At 39.2% G+C, this 19,766-nt stretch overlaps 1 protein-coding gene across 1 annotated transcript in view; it reads left to right on the forward strand.

Annotated features, from left to right (window-relative positions):
- The window catches only part of spn-E (spindle E), a 323,333-nt gene that overhangs the window by 13,854 nt on the left and 289,713 nt on the right, over positions 1–19,766 (forward strand). The window contains exons 2-3 of the mRNA XM_067157868.2: positions 57–269; positions 8,818–9,012. Of these exons, the coding sequence (XP_067013969.2) occupies positions 78–269; positions 8,818–9,012 (387 nt within the window). The 5' untranslated portion in view covers positions 57–77. The remainder of the gene's footprint in view (positions 1–56; positions 270–8,817; positions 9,013–19,766) is intronic.

The following is a 19,766-nucleotide window of genomic DNA, read 5'->3' on the forward strand; positions in this document are numbered from 1 at the left end:
TTCTAAAAGTTTGAGTGAACATTCTGTCCTAATCTCCCACTTTTTATATTTTTTAGGATTGTACAGCAGCCTTCAAGATGGAGCTCCTGGACTTTTTCGACCTTAGCAAGAAATTTGAACGTGTTTGTGTGCAAGGGTCACAGACTCAAGGCCATATTCAAGTATCATCTGCCACATTCTTTCCTGATCCCTGTACATCCAAAGGGCCTCATAAAGGACAGGAATATGCTAAAGAATATCAGATCGAAGAAGACAGACTTATGGTTGAGGTATGCAATATTTTATCGATTTGTTAACTCCTATAAAGGAGACCAATTACTGAAACAAGTTGAGGATATGTTAGCACTGCTATAAATTGTAACATCCTCGTAAGCAATTGTTTTTGACTGGGGAGAAAGATGGAAACTGATTTGCCATAATCGTGCCTTCTATTCTCTTTTCATCTAATCCTAGACTTTATCATCTTTTTCCCCCCCATTCTATTCTCTCATCACTTACCAGCTGTTTACATGAACTAATGTGCTATTGAATTCTGGTATATACCTTATTTACTTGCGTATTAGACCCCTTTTTTCCCCACTTTTACAGCCAAAAATAATAAAGGGGGTCCAATATGCGATAACCTCAAAATTTTGTGCAGCGAACACGACTTCTAGGTTATAAAGAGCAAACTTAGAATGTATTTAAGTTTTACTGGCTATTTTCTTCGGAAGGCAGTGTTTCTAAACATAAAAAGACAAAAAATGGTGAACACGAATTTTAGGCCTACGGTACGTTTAAAAGTCCGTTTTAGTTACTCATATCACGTCATTCGTTACATCTCATTAATTCCTCTGGCGATGTTGACGTCAGGAAGGGCATACGGCCGTAAAAACTCACTATGAAGATTCGTCTCACTTCATACTCGATCCCGTAGAAGAAAGGGATAGGGGTATCGTATTATCATATAATTAAATATTGATACAAAAGAACTTAATGGCCAGTCGTCTCTGTCAGTTCAGCAGTAGGCCCACCACACAGTAAACCTGATCACTGATTTCATTTGAATTATTGCCTTGTGCCGCCAACTTCCCTGCCTTGCTACCGGCGTGTCGGCATTCTAAGTGACGTCATCTTCACTGCTATCTCTCGTCGGTCGCGTCAGCCATGCTTCATTGTTTATTCTCTTTGAGCCATGCAGTGCAATCAAGAGCATGCGAGGTCCCGTCTTTTTGAACCTTTTAAAAATAATTTCGTTCCCGACTATAGAGTCTAAACAGTGTAAATCTAATCCCAGATGGTCTCTGATATTCCCAGTTGGTGTATATGTAACAGAAGCCACTCCTTTCGAATAAAGCCATACTGTAGAAGGCATGCCAAACCATCAGCTGATAACTAGCGTATGTTACGAGTTGTACTTCCGAATGTAATACAGTAGAAGTCCGATATAGCGAGTACGGCATATAACGAGAACTCCGTTATAGCGACGACTTTTTTCTGTCCCTTCAAAATTCCTATATTAAACTGAATATCGTCCTTCGGTTACAGCGAGAACCCTATCACTGGCGCATCCGTTATTACGAGCTATTAAGCGCGCACGATTATTTCCGTTACCAATATTTATGAACCCCAGCGATGATATTGCATGCGATCGATTACCTTCAGCATCGTTTTCTCGCTATGTGCACTAGCGATTTCTCTCGTCGACATTCGAAGCCGATGTCGGAGTCGATTAGTAATACCCGTTGACAGCTGTTCCGTAAAGAAAATTCGAAATGAAGGAAAACATATTTTCGTAATAAATGCGTAAATAACGTGTCCAATAACGGTTGTTAACTCGTTAAAAATTAAGGCCGACTAAACGACCGCTTAATTATGAGGCTACATACTGCAATTAAGAATGGGATACACCTCGAGATATGGCAGAGTGCTTAATTGATTTCAGAGATTAGTTTATATTTTGTCGCGTCTGGTTAAATTACGGAAAGGCTATTATGAAAATTTATAGCGAGAAAGTTTTACTTTCTCTATTGGCGCTTTAAGTGTGTTTTCATCATACGTATAGTACGGTTAAGTTAAGATAGGTGACGCTGTTTGAATAAGAAAACTGAAACTTTTGCAACAAAATGCGATCGATCATCTTCGGTACAGTATAGTTTTCTCACTTTGTGCATTTGTGAGCTCGCTCATTGACATTCAAAGGCGATGTTGGAGTTGATTAGTAATACCCATCGACTGCTGTTCTCTAAAGAAAATTCGAAATGAAAGAGGATAACACGTTTTCATAATAAATGCGTAAATAACGTGGCCGATAGCAGTTAACTCGGTAAAATTAAAGACTGAAATAAAAGATATCTTAATTTTAATGTTATATACGGGAATTAAGTAAGAATGTGATGCACCTCAAGATATGGCAGAGTACATCACTGATTTCAGAGGATATTTCGTATCTTCTGGCGTCTAGTTACGGCTATTTACATGTACATTTTTCGCGAGGAGGTTATTTCTCTATATGCGTTTCAAATATGTTTTCATGATAGGCTACATATACGGTTAGGTTAGGTGACGCTGTTTGAAGAAGAAAGCTGAGGTGTTTGCCACAGAAATCTCTGGAGTGATACCGCATTTCTCCGAATCCAAGACTTTTTTTCTTTTCTCAGAATCTCATGCGAAAACTCAAAAGTTGTTGCATTCGCGGCCTAACAGTAAGTTAATGGATACCACTGGCAACTACCGCGGTAACCACACTGCTTTTCACACGCGCACAGAACTCGCTGACAATAAACGACCGCCTCTTTACTACACATTGCTAGCCGCAACAACCGGTTGTACAGTGCCTGTGTGTTTCTCAAATCTGCAGAATGGCATCAAAACATGCGACCCTTCGAATTCTTAGAAAGCCATGGCTACTCAGTGACAGTGTCAAAACGCGTCTATTGTACATGACACTTAGTAAAATTAAGGTTTATAGACAGCAGGAATATTTTCATGATAGATACTCGTACTGTAAAGATACATGGAAAAGGTATTGCCGGCAATTTGTCAACGGGTTCTAGTCGATATGGTGCCAAATTTAAGTTAATGTTTATTAAACACTCAGAAATGTAGAATAATTGTGCAGCCGCAAGAAAATACGGCATCGGCCTAACTAAAGCCAATATTTGGCGTTAGCGTGAAGACAAAGAGCTAAAAAAATGCGTACTGTACAAAAAATGCATTCAGTGGTCCGCAACAAGGGCACTTTAAAGAAGTAGAAGATGAAATTGTGAGGTATGTGCACGAAAAACGCAAGGGCGGAATGGTCAACCGTGGCGCAGTAAACTTGTTCGTTGACTTTCAATGTTCGCGATTAGGCCTATACATCGCTAGCCGCTGAATTTGGCCGAACCCGACAAGCGAGACGTGCGTTTAGCGGTAGCCGGTTATATCTGACGCTGCGTAATAAATGTAACAGTTTTATAGACAGCAGGAATAATTTCCTGATGGATCGTTGTATTGTAGGGACGCATGGAATAGGTATTACCGGAAAATTTTCAACGAGTTCTTTTCGGTATTATGATGCCAATGTTAAGTTAATGGTCCTCAAACCCGCGGAAATAAAGAATAATTGAGCACCCGCAAAAAAAAAAAAAAAAAAAAAAAAAAAAAAAAGAAAAAAAAAGAAAGAAAGAAATACGGCTTGACGGAAGTCAATCTTCGGCGTCTAAACAAGGCATTCATACGATTTTACAAACTTCTTTTTGAGCCTGATATAAATTTTTTGAAGGATTCGGAGAAATACGGTACTATATTTTTTTCAGAATGAAATTAAACATACTTTCACATAGTATCGGATTACAAAAAATAACAAACAAGTAAGCCGTAGTGTGGATATCATCTGCGGAAACGCAAGTTTTGAACAAAGTGATTGCTGTTTCATACCAATTTTAATGTGCATGAAGGGTTTTCCGACTTTTATACAAAAATCGGATATAACGACAATCCGTTATAGCGAGTAAAATTTTCGCTGTTATGAATTCTCGCTATAACGGACTTCTACTGTACATAGTAACTGGAAACATTCTTTTGATAACTGCGGCTGTTGAAACACAGAGCCTTATTTTTGTGTATATTTCATGCTTGTTCTCTACATTTATCACATCAGGATTTGCGTAAACAACTGTCCATGAGATAAGACAGACCACGTTGTTTAGGTTAGGTATATTATCGCCCTGATAGTGCCAAAAGTTCAACGGAAAAAATAAAAATAAATAACAGGAAAATATACCGCATTTATGGATATCTACAGGTGTGGCGGTAATGAGTTTTATTATCATAATGTTTAATTTTGTATGTTCGTTGTCTCTTTTTTTATTAACGCATACCCTAGTATGTTTTGTTTGGCATCTCCGAAAATCGTTTAAAGTACGTCGGGACATAAAATTATTATTATTTGTTAGAGTAAAACGCTCGTTCGAATTGGATAGCTTTTATCACGTTTTAAACTTACTTCTCTCCAAATATATACCAATAATGGCCCGAGTTACGAGATATTAAACGACCACTTTGTTAATGATCTCGCCTGCTGTATAAATAGCAACAACCGTGAATATTTCTCAACTGAAGTAAACTCGTTTCCTCATCCCGAGGTGATACAGCTCTTTTTAGACACGCCAAGTGGAGGGGAGTTACAGGTACCGCTTTTACCACATATCAGCTTTCTTGCCATTTGTAAATCTCTGGCAGTATGGCATCGGGAATAGAAGTCAGACCCCCGAAAACAGCAACTAATTGTGCTAGCCATTACGCTGGCGGACATTATTAACTACAAAACAAAGACATATAGCATGACTGATGCATGCTTGCAATGTGCGGGTTGGACACGAAGCTAGGCCTATTCATCTATTTGTGCGACGTCATCAGAGCTGCAGTAGACGTACGCTACAGAGGCGGAGATTTCTTAACTACGAAACACAGATGTACCGCATGGATTCGACGCGTTTTTCATTGCGTAGGTCGTACGGATGAAACTATTCAAATTTGTGCGATGTCATCAGAGCTGCAATAAGACTTGTACCCGCTTCAAAGCAGAATCGTTATTGTTCTCTGACGAATTACGTTGGCTGGTCTTATAGGCGAGATTTTCTTTTTTTTCATTTTCTTCGTCTCAAAAAGCCAGGGGGGGTGTAATACACGAGTAAATACGGTACTTTCAGCAGCACACAGAATTGGTTGTAATTTTGATTATTGGCTGTGGGATCATCACTTATACAACCAGGTTTTAGTTGGACAGGCGCCTTTCTAAGTCATCCTTAACTTGGAAGATAAAACATGGCATGATGGATTTCAGTGCCATTTTCATAAGATAAGTTTGTTTGTATAATGACTTGGGCTGGAAGTGTTCGAAGACATACTCTATTCGCCTCGTGCAGGTATTTTTGTTTTCACATGGGTGAGCTGCATGTCTGGGTATATGATGATGATGATGATGATGATGATGATTAAGTAGGGAGAGGGTGAAACTGGTACATAACCTACTCCTGTTGAATAACATCCAGGAGTCTGCTCAAGGCTAAACAGACAAATCACCATCGACAGTCTCATATGCCCTCACTCCATATGACATCATAGTATCCCCTGCCTTTCATAAGTGGTGACTAAAAGGGACCTCAGTGGTTCTTAACTTGGGAGTGTGGGTTGCTGACCGCAAAGTACGGGCATTGCATCCATTTACTTGTGCCAGGCTCCTCACTTTCCTATCCAAACTCCCTTCGTCAGCTCTTGTTCTTTTCCGACCCCAATGGTATCGGGTATCGAGGCCTCGGGAGTCTTTCATTTTCACCCCTTCGTAGCCCTAGTTCTTCTTTGGCCGATACCTTCATTTTTCAAAGTGAATGACCCATTTCATTTTTTCCCCTCTGATTAGTGTTAATAGAGGATGATTGCCTAGTTTTACTTCCTCTCAAACCAATAACCGCCACCACTCATTCCTTATGAACACTGGTAAGAGGTTCTGTCTGGCAGAGGGTAGGGCGGCCGTTACCAAACCTGATAAACTAAGGGAGGACCAATGGCTATGGGCAGAGGAATTTACCCTTAGGGGACTTGTTGAAGCCTTTGTGTAGGAAATGACACAGAAATTCAACAGGAAGCTGCTGCCTTGCAGATGTGCCAGCAGACTGCTAAAGGCTAAGGGTGGTAACCCTGACAGAAAATCTTCTCTAACGTTAGGCCTAGCAAGTCAGTTGGAGAGTAATTGCAATCACTTTCAAGGGAAGAAAAGGAGGATTATATGACTCTTTATTCGTAATGTTCAAGACAAATACGAGCCTCAATCGAAGAACTCAAGATGACAACAGCTAGGTGCGTATGACGGCTTACAGCCTGAAGCTTCATCACGTATGAAACCTAAATCAAGACCCAGTTGCCGGGTTGGAACCCTGAATATTCTCATCATCATCCTCATCCTCATTTTGCCGTTTCCAGTTGGGCTCCATCTAGGTAATTGGAACCATATCTGCTTAGTTCATATCGGTCCCTACCTGCTACCTTTCTTGAATATTCTAACACTGACAAATAAAACTGAAGAAATAGTTGATATAATGAAAAGGAGGAAAATTCGTGTCATGCGAATGAGTGAAGCCAAATGGAACGCAACAGGAATAAGATACCTCCGTCTAGACTATAAACTATGCTGGTCTGGAAATAACTTGGAGTCAAGAAATGGAGTGGGCTTTATACTTCATAAAGATATTGATGTTTGTAGCCAGATTGAATTTGTCAGTAAATGGGAATGGAGATGGAGACAAATATTAATAATCCAGGTATATGCTCCACAATCAGGATGTTCAAATGAAGAAAAGGAAGCTTTCCTGTCCAACCTGGGAAGAACATATCGACCGTATTTTGCCACAAGGGCGAATAGACCAATTTTTGTGATTTGCACTTTATGCAATTTCTAATATTGATAGATTGAAATGCACCTACTGCCACAAGGGCGAACGTTTAGTATTGGAAATAACGGCGGGAAGGGAATTTGTTTTAGAAGTTATAAGGACGAATGTGATAAATGTTAGCCACCAAAAAGGCGAATTTCACATCTAGAAAGGCGAACGTGAGAAGTGCTTACCACCAGAAGGGCGAATGTCTACGGAATTTTATTGAAATAAGAGTTTAAAGTTATTGTTTTCGTTCTTACCACGTCCGCTTTCTTGTACACAGACACGTTATCTGCATTGTTGATGAGCGGGAAACTGGAATGGCCTGTGTTGTCGACATTACCTATATGTGGTGGTAATCCTTTTAACGATAATTTAAGGTATGTGCATGCTTCTTAATAATTATAATACAAATCTAAATAATTTTTTAATACCCAGTTGCCAATGCCTCATAATGACTGTAAAAGTGTAAGGATTAAACGGTTTTGTGGCTAATAAAAAAATGAGTGTTCGATTGTTATTTCAGAAACATTTCATCATATCAGATGTAAGGCTTTTCAGGCGTTTGCTCTATTAACCAGCGTTTCGTCTTAGGTCTGACACTAGACTCGTAGGTAGTGGTGGTGGGGGGCATTTCAGTCCTGCATTTGTAATCTACTGTATTTCTTTCCAAATATTTTATCTAGTTGTAATTTGGTTTCAAACTAATGCTTGTTTATCAGTCCCTTGTTACAATATCTGATTATCATTATATTAATACAGTAAAATGTGCTCAAAGCGGAACTTGAATAAAGTGGAAACTTGTCCACAACGGAATACTTTTTGGTCCCGCCGAAACTTATAAAGTTATAATGTCCTTACTTTTGTATGATGTGGAATCTCCTCAACGGGAAAATGAAAAGTGAAAGAATGCTGTAAAATCTACTTGTACAATGCAGAAAATATTAGGAACTGATGTAGTCCTACGTTCAGAAATTTGTGCATTGCTGATGTTGGTATAATCAATGTCATTGTTTGGACAAACTGACGCATGTGTTTGGAGAGAGTGATAGTATGGGTGGAGGGAACGAATGAAATATTTGAAAATGCATCGGCAATATTTAACTTGTGTCAAGCAAGAAATGTTCCCTGCAAGGCTGAAAACTTCATTTGAAGTGATGAACAACTTCAAATTAGCTACAGCCCTTCTATCAGTGAGAAAGGCCGAGAAAGAGGAGACGGAGCAAGGAACCGAGCAAGAATATAAAGATCAAGACAAGATTCCAACCCACAAACAGCCCCATAGTACTTTTGTGTCGTAGACCAATTTGCCATTACATCTAACTCTTCCACTCGGAACTAATGTAGGCTCTACTCAGCTCAGGATTGCATTCAGAAAGACACAATTAGAAAGAGGAAACAAGTTTCTTTGTTTGATCTGTGGAAGAAAGTTTAAGGAGCTTATATCTTGTGTTCTGAAATAGTGTATTAAAATAATGGTGGTGTGATAGTGCCAAAATTGTATACTATGTATCACCCTGTAAGTAATAATAATTAACAAATCAGTGTACTACAGTACTACGTACATCAGTCTGGATAACCGAGCGTCATGCATAAGCAGATAGGGATAAGCTCTAAATAATATTTTGAACTATTGTATACTGTATCATGTTTTGTGTAACGGTGGTGGTGATAGGTATTTTACGGGAAAAAACCTGATGTTTTGTGTAATACGGGAACTTGTCTAATTCAGAAAAAAAGTTGGTTCCTTGCAATTCCATTTTGAGCAAGTTTTACTGTATACGTATTTATGAACTGTCTGAGAAGTTGCTTAAAGTATTGCATTTTTTAATCAATATGTAACAATTTTTTGTTCCAAGTGTAATTCCATGTTCATTTTTATTTTGTATTCTGTAAAACTGCAAGGTCTTTCCTGTTTCAGAAATGTGAAAGAAACTTTGAGGCTGATGCTGCTGATGGAAAGACTGGTGTTGGTGATATTGAGGAATTAACTTCTGTGGGGACTCTTCCTAATATAGATGAAATAATGAGTGAAGAATTGACTAAAGTGTACCAGTCTTACAGTTTTGAAACCACTCCAAATACTTCACTTCCCATTGCTGCTTTTAAATCCAAGGTGAGTAAGAAGCCCTTAACCATTAATTTGGTGTCTGTCTGGTTATTGCCTGCCTTTCTGTTGGGAACATAAGCCTCCCCACCCCTTGTGTGCCCGCATTCTCTTCTCTGTTATCTTTCTCCTTTAGAGTCCCCTAGTGTGAGCACTCTCTTTACCTCCTTGCAGTCTCTCTTGGCCTTCCTCTAGATCTCTCTTCTTCAGTTTTCATATCAGACGTCCTTCTCGGCATTCTATTCTTTGAATGTGCCCATACCAATGTTCTTTTTATTCTGTTATGGGTTCCATTTTCACCACCTCTCATACTCTTTCATACCTCTGTCCTATCTCTCCACTCCAGACCTACTCCTAATGACTATAATTTCACAGTCTATGTCTCTTTTTTTAAAACTTGCTATTTGTTCGGGGCATCGACCTATCAAGATCTTTTGCCCCTACTTGCACCATGTGATATGAACCTGCATGTAATTGGAATGGAAGAAGTGTAGAGTGTTGAATGTGAGGAAAGGAACGTTAAGGATGACACAAACACCCAGTCCCCAGGCCAGAAATATTAATCATTTATAATTAAAAACCCCTGACCCAGCCGGGAATCGAACCCTGGGCCGCCGGGTGGCAGGCAGACGCGTTGCCCCCTACACCGCGGGGCCGGACAGTCCATGTCTTACTTTTAACTCTTTCATTCAGTCATAACCCGCTATGATGTCCTTTAAGCCACGGCAGTTCGCCAGATCTTATGGGAGGCAGCAAATGACAGTTGTCCTATTTCTGGTCGCTAGGAGGTAATGGAGTAAACCCTACAGCCATTGTCTCTGCGCCGAGTGTTGGCCGGCGGTAAATAGCCTGACCCACTGTAAGGACCAACAGCTAAGGGCGGAGGAGTCCTTATAGAAGGGAAATGGGCCCTCAGTGGAGGAAATGCCACTGAAACCTCATATCAGCTGAAGCGTCTGTACTCCAGAGGAGCGGCTACAAAAGGCGTCTGTTCTCCATGTTAGGAGTGGCCTACAAGCTTTGTCTGGCAGTTGCTATAAAATGCCTTTGGGAGCGGCGAACCCATTGTAATAAAAGCCTATGTGATAAGTGTACTGAAGCATCGGAAAATGCTAGGGCTTTCACCACAAGCGACGTGCAAAATGCTAGGGCGTTCGCCACGAGCGACGTGCAAAATGCTAGGGCGTTCGCCACGAGTGACGTGCAAAATGCTAGGGCGTTCCCCACAAGCGATGTGCAATACTTGTGATGCTGGGAGAAATGTGAGAAATGGGCGACCAGCAACCAAATACATCAAGATAGCGACCATCAGTGTAGTGACACTAACAGGGATTTTGGAAGAAATTGCAGCTTTTATGGTTGACAAAGATATAGCATTGCTGGGAATCAGTGATACCAAATGGAAAGGAAAAGGTGAGAGGAAACTAAAGAAACGATACACCTGTTACTAGAGTGGAGGAAGAGAAGCCAAAAATGGTGTAGGTCTCATAATTAGAAAAGACCTAAAGGAATTCCTAGAATTGGTGGAAAACATAAATGACAGGTTGATTAAGGTCAGATTGAGAATTGAAACTGGTGTTACGGATATCATTCAAGGGTATGCTCCACAAACAGGAAATACAGATAAGGATCTAGAGGAATACCTTGAATATCTGGAAGGCCACATATAGGACAAACAAGTTGTGATCATAGGAGACACGAATGCCCAAGTAGGTCAGGAAAGAAAAGGAGATGAGGAGATTAAAGTCCATTTGGATATGGGAAGAGAAACAGAGCTGGAGATATTTTGGTAGACTTTTGTAGAAGAAATGAGCTGATCAATGGTAACACACTGTTTCGAAAGAAAACAGTCAGAAGATAACAAGATATAGTTGGGATAACAAAATCAAAACTCTGATAGATTACATTTTAGTTGAGAAAGGTAACAGGAAAATGTTGGTAGACGTAACAGCCCTCCCAAGTGAATATTTCGAAGGAGATCAGAGTTGTGATAGCTAAGTTAAAGTTGGGAAAGATACAAAAAAAAAAACTGAGATTAGGCAGAGAAAGCTAAGGGTGTGGAAATTGCAGAAGGAAATAAATGAAGAGTTCCAGACACACATTAAAACAAGTATACCTAAGGAAGAAATCAGAAGGGTGCAAGAAGAGTGGGCATACTTTAAGACAGTCATGGTCGAGTCTGCAGAAAAGATCTGTGGAAGAGTATCAGGCAGGAAGAAAGATGAAGAAACGCTCTGGTGGAATGACAGGGTAAAATATAATAGTTAAAAGGAAGAAACAAGCTTGGAAAGGATGGCTGAGAAACAGAACAACAGAATGCAAAACAGAATACAGGCACTGCAAGAAGGAGTGCTCCAAGGTGGTTCAAGAAGAGAAAAAAGAAATACTGCAAAAATTCACTGAATCTCTGCAAGAAGATAAAACTGGAAACAAAAAGATCTTATTTCAGTGGGTTAAAAAGAAGAAAAACCCAGGAGAAGGTGCTAAATTCATTAAAAATGAACAGGAGGAAATGATGACGCAGAAGCAGGATATATTGCAGAGGTGGAGAAAATACTTTGAACAGCTTTACAACGAGCAAAATACTTCGGTACAAGGAGAAATCGAAGAACCAGATTTAGTGCAGATTGAAGATAAGGAAAACGAGGTGTCCATGGCAGAGGTTGAGTGGGCCACTAAAAATATGAAACGAGGCAAGGCAACTCGAATTGACGAGGTCACCATAGAAATGATAATAGCAGCAAGAGTAGTTGGTCTACAGTGGTTGTATAGACTCTTCAGAGCGATATGGAGAGAAAAGACTGTTCCAAAAGAGTGGACGAAAGGGGTCATTATATCAATTTTCAAGAATGGAGACAGGAAGCAATGTGAAAATTACAGAGGAGTGACACTGATACCTCATAGCTAAGATTCTTGAAAGAATCTTAGATAGACAAATAAGACAGAGTAGAGGGAAAATTGGCAAACACCAGTATGGATTCAGAAGAGGCAGGTCCACATTTGACCCAATATTTACATTGCGTCAAATGATGGAAAGGTATTGGGAATATGTAAAGGACATTGTATTAACATTTTTAGATATTGAAAAGGCATATGACAGTGTCCCAAGGAATTTGGTATGGAAAACATTGACAGAGGCACAGATTGGGAATGTAACAACGCAGATGGTAATAGCATTGTATCAGCATTGCAAAAGCTGTGTTAGAACCAAAGTGGGTCAAACTGAATGGTTCAGAGTTGAGACAGGTTTAAGACAGGAAAGTGTATTGTCTCCCTTACTCTTCATTATCTTCATGGATAGAATTCTACATAATATCAAGGAGAAGATGATGGGCGAGCAAGTAAAGTCTATGCTCTTTGCTGATGACATTGTAGTTTGGGGAGATAATGAAGAGGAAGTACAGAAACAAGTTGATTTGTGGAATGAGGAGATAAGAAATCTTGGAGTGAAGATTAGTACTGCAAAAAGTAAGACTTTGATCATGACAAGAGGTAACAGAAAATCCAGGGGAATGATAAACATAGGAAATAAACCTCTTGAAGTAGTGAAAAATTTTAAAAACTTGGACAGCGTGGGACAGCGTGATATCACAAGATGGAAATTTGGATGGAGAAATTGATTTAAGTATACAGCAGCCTGCAAGTTTCTACCTGTGTGTAAGAGATATTGTATGAAGTGCAAGAAGGTTTTATACTCGTCCTATTATAAACCTATACTGACCTATGATTCAGCAGACTGGACGTTAACTAAGAGGAACCAAAGTAAGATACAAGCAGCAGAAATGAGGTTCTTTAGGAATATACAGGGAAAGACAAGACGAGGTAGAATACGAAATGAGGAAATAAGAAGCAGCATGGGAGTGTGTAAACTTCAAGAAGAGATTGATATAGCAAAGCTAAACTGGTTTGGACACATGATGAGAATGCCAGGAGAGAGAATACCAAAGAGAACATTCATGGATACAGTGACTGGAAAGAGGGCTAGGTGACATCCTAGAATGAGATGGAGGAGCTGTGTTGTGGACTGTATTGCAAATAGGGGAGTCTATAGCAATAACGTACTAGAAGAGGAATGGTGGAAAGATCGAGTAAGGTGGAGGGCTTTGGTTCACTACCCTACCTGGAGATAATCTGGAAAGGTAATGGAAGAAGAAGAAGCAGCAGCTCCGATAGCCTTACCCTCCTGGAAGTATGCGCCAATGCATTACGATATATTCTATGATGTGCATGTCTTCGTGAAGCAGAATTGTCGATACTTGAGTTTCTTTGTTTTAAAATCTGTGTTTCCCTGTACTTTTGAAGGTAAGTTAAATAATAACGATTATAGTTTTCAATAGAAACGTTCTAGATCGTTTGTATTGAGTCTTTTAGGCATTTGTCTTCACTCAAGTGATTACCACACATTGTCATTGTCACACTGAATGCGAACAATCTCATTCTTTTCAGATGGTGTACTGTTATGTTCGATTCTATAAAAATAAAAAGGCGTAAAGTAACAGTACCGATATAAGTTATCACTAATTTCCTGTGGATCCAGTACTGAAAAGGAAATGGTTAATGTGATTTCATGAGATAAGTTTGAGCCAAACATGCAGTCTAACTCATCTGTAGTTTGTAGCGAACATTTTTCAGAGTATGATTTCAAGCCAAACCTTACAGTTCGAGTTTTTGAACCAGGTAGTGTGTCAAGTTTTTTCCCAAACTATGCACCCCGTAAAGTGACTACAGTAGTAACACCAAGATGGGAATGAATTAAAATGTGTCAGTGAAAAACAGAAAACAAAAGTGCTACCCAGGAACAACATGATTATAGGTGTACTTCTTGTTCACTCAGTGATGCTGCAATCCTACAAGGGAATGACCAACCTAACTTCAATTCAGTTGCTGTACAGACGGATAGAACTTTTATTTCGAGATTACCAAAATTAAAAAAGGAAAACGGTTCCCTAATTTGTAAGCTGTGGTGGGCCAATAATTAGCTCAGAGACGTCTTAAAAAAGCATGAGGAATTGGCTAAGAAGCTAAAGTATTTCGAAGAGAACGAGTATCGCAAAACTATAGAGTTGTTACTTTCGGAAGACTGTAAAGAAAATTTCAAATATTTATTTTTATTGGATGAGATACTGAATTTGAGCAATTTAACCCAAAGATAATCAGAAACTTGAATAAAACTATGTGTGTTATGGCATTATTGTTCGCCAAACGGATATAAATTCACAAAAGACCATATAATTAAACTGCCAAGTAAAAGATCTATCTCGTTTTGTAGGAGATATGTGTCTTGAAACTGGAATTACGCCTCTCATTAAATCTAGGCTCACCACAGAAGCTGAAAATCTCAATAATGCCAGATTATTATGCAGTCTAGTTATTGGTGTAATGCCAGTCAAACACTAGCTCCTGTATGATGTCAAACTTGACGAGAGAAAAAGACACTTCAAGCCACCTACAGACACTAAAGGACTCTATAGTTTAGCTAACAGATTATTGTGCTTCCTAATTTGTGGTGTGTCTAGTAAATACAGATTACCCATAGCGTATTTCTGTATGAAAAAGTTATCCAGCCTCCAGCTTCACACCTTGACCAAGCTTGTCATCAAAGGAAGATGAAAGCTGTGGTTTCTTTGTACTTCGCGCATAACTGATAACCATAAGACCGATGTAGCTATGATGACACGATTTTGTAAAGCCAAGCAAATGAAAAGTGTTGTACCTCGTCCAGAAACTCCAAGTCAGCTGTTATTTTTATCCTTTGATCCATGTCATATTCTTAAGAATCTAAGGTCACAGTTGCTAGAAAGAACTATGTTTGATAGACAGGAAGATATAACGTGAGCACACGTAAGAAATCTGTACAAGATTCAGGCTTCAGATACAGTGAAGCTTGTCTAATTTTTTAGTAGGAAAAATGTTCTTCCCACAAATTTTGAGAAAATAAACATCAAATGGGCTAAGGAAATATTTCTCCTAAACTTGTAGCTGGTCTGAACTTTTTTAAAGACAGGCGGCCATCATCCTTGAATTCATTTTGCACAGGTCTACTGCAGCATATGGAAAATGTATATAAATGGCTACCTCTTCACGATGTAAGTAGCATTACTCATCATGTTAGGGCAGGGAATGTAGACCTTATGCTGTTTTCCTCCATTAGCAATGAGAGATTTCAATGGTTAGAAAACCAATTTCTCAGATATCTCAACAACATCAAGATACGAAGTGAAGAATCGGGAAAGGATTTCAAAGTACCGAAACATATGAAGCGATCATGGTTACGACAGCATCAAGAGTAAGCTACATAAAGTATCTGATCAAAAACGACTATTTAATTCTGATTTCATTGAACTGTTCTCCAGAGGACTGAGACAAATGTCAGGAGCAAATGACATGCTGGACTGCAGAACTGCTACTTTTAGTATGAATAAAATTATAAAAGCAGGTATTTTGTCTCTGCCCTCTTCCATAAACGTCAAAATCACAGACAAGACAGTACCATTATGGGCCCAACAAGTAACAGAAGGTAATGCTTGCGAGATTCCTGAAACATCTTTACCGAATTCCACTCTACATATCTTGGATGGCCTGCATATTCAGGGTGTGTAATAGAATAATAGAGTAGAAGTCCGTTAGGGAGAATTCATAATAGCGAAAAATTTACTCGCTATGGCGGATTGTCGGTATATCCGATTTTTGTATAAAAGTCTAAAAACCCACCATACACATTAAAATCGGTATGAAACGGCAATCAGTTTGTTCAAAACTTGCGTTACCACAGATGATATCCACACTAAGGCTTACTTGTTTGTTATTTTCGAAATACAATACTACGTGAAAGTGTGTGTTTAATTTCATTCTGAAAAAAATATAGTGCTGTATATCTCCAAATTCAAGACGAGCCCTACTTTTCCTTCAAAAAATTTAAATCAGGCTCAAAAAGTACTTTGTAAAATCACATGAATGCCTTTGTTGTACAGTAGGCCTACGCCTTTCAGACTATTTTTAGACGCCGAACATTGTCTTTTGTCATGCCGTACTTTTTTTGCGACTGCACAATTATTCTTTATTTCCGTTCGTTTAATGACCGTTAACTTAAAATTAGCATCATAATACCAAAGAGAACCCGTTGAAAATTTGCCGGCAATACCTAATCATGTGTCTCTACAATACGATGGTCCTTCAGGAAATTATTCTTGCTGTCTATAAAACTGTTACTTTTACTCAGCGTCAGATATAACTGGCTACCGCTACATGCATGCCTCGCTTGCCGGGGATTCAGCCAAATTCAGCGGCTAGCGGTGTATAGGCCTAATCACAGATGTTGAAAATAAATGAACACGTTTATGCGCCACAGTATGGCCATTCCGCCCTTGCATTTTTCATGCACATACCTCACGATCTCATCTTCGACTTCTTTAAAGCGTCCTTGTTGCGGACCACTGAATGTATATTTGTCTACAGTACACATTTTTCTCTTTGTCTTCATGCTAACGTCAAATATTGGCTTTAGTTAAGCCTATACCGTATTTTCTTATGGCTGCACAATTATTCTACATTTCTGAGTGTTTAATAACTATTAACTTAAAATTGGCATAACAATGTAAACGAGAACCTGTTGAAAATATGCCGGCAATACCTTCTCCAGGTATCTTTACAATACGACTATCCATCATGAAAATATTCCTGTTGTCTATAAAACTTAATTTTACTAAGCGTCAAGTACAATAGATGCGTTATAACTCTGCGACTGAATAGCTATGGCGTTTCTAAGAATTCGGAGGCTCGCATCTTTTGATGCCATTCTGCAGATTTGAGAAACGTTTTTGTAGAGGCTAATAGAATGTCATTCTCTCTTTACTATTTCCCGAGATCCAGTGATGTTACATACAGACACTGTACAACCGGTTGTCGCGGCTAGCGATGTATAATAAAGAGGCGGTCATTTGTAGTTGCCAGTGGTATCCATCAACTTACTGTTAGGCCGCGAATGCAAGACAACCCTTGAGTTTTCGCATGAGATTCTGAGAAAAAAAAAAAGTCATGGATTCAGAGAAATATGTATCGCTCCAGAGGTTTCTGAGACAAACACTACCGTTTTCTTCTTCGAATGGCATCACCTAACCTAACCGCATATGTATCGTGGAAACATATTTGAAACGCATGTAGAGAAATGATAACCTCCTCGTTAAAAATTTACATGTAGGTAACCTTTCCGAAATTTAACTAGACGCGAGAAGATATGAACTATGCTCTGAAATCAGGGATGTACTCTGCCATATCTTGAGGTGTATCACATTCTTACTTAATTTCCGTATATGACATTAAGTGATTGTTAATTTCAGTCTTTATTTTTAAGGAGTTAACTAATGCTATCGACCACGTTATTTACACATTTATTACAAAAACATGTTATCCTCTTTCATTTTGAATTTTCTTTAGAGAACTGCATTTGGCGGGTATTACTAATCAACTCCAACATCGCCTTTGAATGTCGACGAGAGAGCTCACAAATGCACATAGTGAGAAAACTATACCATACCGAAGATGATCGATCGCATTTTGTTGCAAACGTTTCCGTATTATTCAAACAGCATCACCTATCCGAACTTAACTGTACTATACGTATGATGAAAACACACTTCAAGCACCAGTAGAGAAATGACAACCTTCTCGTTATAAATTTTCATAATAGCCTTTCCGTAATTTAACCAGATGCGAGAAAATGTAAACTAACCTCTGAAATCATATGTCGAGGTGTATCCCATTCTTACTTAATTGCAGGATTTAGCCTTAAAATTAAGTGGTCGTTTAGTCAGTTGTTATTTTTAACGAGTTAACAATCATTATCGAACATGTTATTTATGCGTTTATTACGAAAATGTGTTTTCTTTCGTTTCAAATTTTCTGTACGGAACGGCAGTCGACGGGTATTACTAATCGACTCTGAAATCGCCTTCGAATGTTGACGAGAGAACTCTCTAGTGGAAATAGCGAGGAAACTATACCGAAGGTAATCAATCACCTGCAATATAATAGCTGGAGTGCATAAATATCAGTAACGGAAAAAATCGCGCGCGCTTAATCGCTCGTAATAGGACTCTCGCTGTAACCGAAGGACGATACTCAGTTTAATGTAGGAATTTTCAAGGGATGGAAAAAATTGTCGCTGGAACGGAGTTCTCATTATGTGCCATACTCGCTATAGTGGACTTCTACTGTATTTATAATTTCATTAAATTCCTTTTGGTTAGTTAAAAAATTTAGTGTAAGCATTTCACTTGTTTCATTTCCTATGCAGAGTACCACACAGTTATTTTCTTCAGCGTATGTGGGAGGTTTTGTGGTGAAGGGGATCGTAGCTGAGGTATCTTGTGCTACTTGCAAATACAAGCTGATGCCTACAAACTGCCATTCTTCCCTCTTGATCTAATTTTTAAGTGCGTAATCGGGAGATAGTGGGTTCGAACCCCACTGTCGGCAGCCCTGAAGATGGTTTTCCATGGTTTCTCATTTTCACATCAGGCAAATGCTGGGGCTGTACCTTAATTAAAGCCAAGGCCGCTTCCTTCCCATTTCTAGGCCTTTCCCATGCCATCGTTGCCATAAAACATATCTGTGTCGGTGCGACGTAAAGCAAAAAAAAAAATATTAAGTGCAACAAGAAGTCCACATTCCCATACCCAACCTGTAGGTTTATAGCACTTTTGTGTGTAATACAGAAGTTTATAGAAGGTGTTGTCTTTAAGTGACCAAAGACATATAAGAGAGAGAACTTATTTTCTATCTATGTTGAAAGTTAGTAACTTCCTCGTGTGCACTGAAAGTGAAATGCATTCCACTTCGCTTAGTGACCTGGTCTGCTTGACCTTAATTGCAGTTATTTTGAGACTTGTAGCTTTGGCAACAACTGAAGTGTTGGAGAAACCGAAATACTCAAATAGCAAACCCATAAGCTACAAAGTTTTGAGTGTGAAGTTTCTATGCAGACTTCAAGTCAAAACATGCTGAACTCAGGGGTCATCTATCTATGCCAAATGAAGAAATCTGCAACTACTATCCATAACATGCGAGCAGGTGTACTGCCGAGGCTTAAAGGACATCGCAGTGGGCTATGCTTCAATACACTAAAAGAATTGGTTTGCCTTTCTGCCTCATTTGTTTATATCCCTCCTTTTTCTTCCGCTTTCGTCAATGATGCTTCCCAAATATTTAAAAATGTGTACTTTTCTGTAGTTTCCTCCACATTATTTCCGTATCTGGTCAGTTCCTAATGCATGTTGTAATAATTTTAATGTTATTGTTTTTGTCCCACTAACTACTTTTTGGAGACGCCAGGGTACCAGAATTTTGCCCAGCAGTAGTTCTTTCAAGTGCCTGGAAATCTGACACAAGGCTGACGTATTTGAGCACCGTTAAATACCACCGGGCTGAGCCAGGGTCGAACCTGCTAAGTTCGGGTCAGAAGGCCTGTGCCTCAACTGTCTGAGTCAGTCAGTTTGGCTGTGCACGTTGTAATGGCTTACTACACCTTCACTGAGAACTTCATTCTATTTATGGAAACTACGACTTCCCATGCATCCAGCTGTTCTTGACCTCCTCTCTGTCATCCCGTATTATGAGATTGTCTGTAAAATGTATTGATTTCATTTTATCTTCTCCAATCCTGAAGTCACACTGGTACTATATCAATCATGATAATAAGCTGTAGAGGTGAAGAAAGAGCACTTCCTTGCCCAAGACCACACTCTAACCTGAACCATGCTGTCTTT

This window comes from Anabrus simplex, chromosome 1, assembly GCF_040414725.1.
Source record: "Anabrus simplex isolate iqAnaSimp1 chromosome 1, ASM4041472v1, whole genome shotgun sequence".
Classification (NCBI taxonomy): domain Eukaryota; kingdom Metazoa; phylum Arthropoda; class Insecta; order Orthoptera; family Tettigoniidae; genus Anabrus; species Anabrus simplex.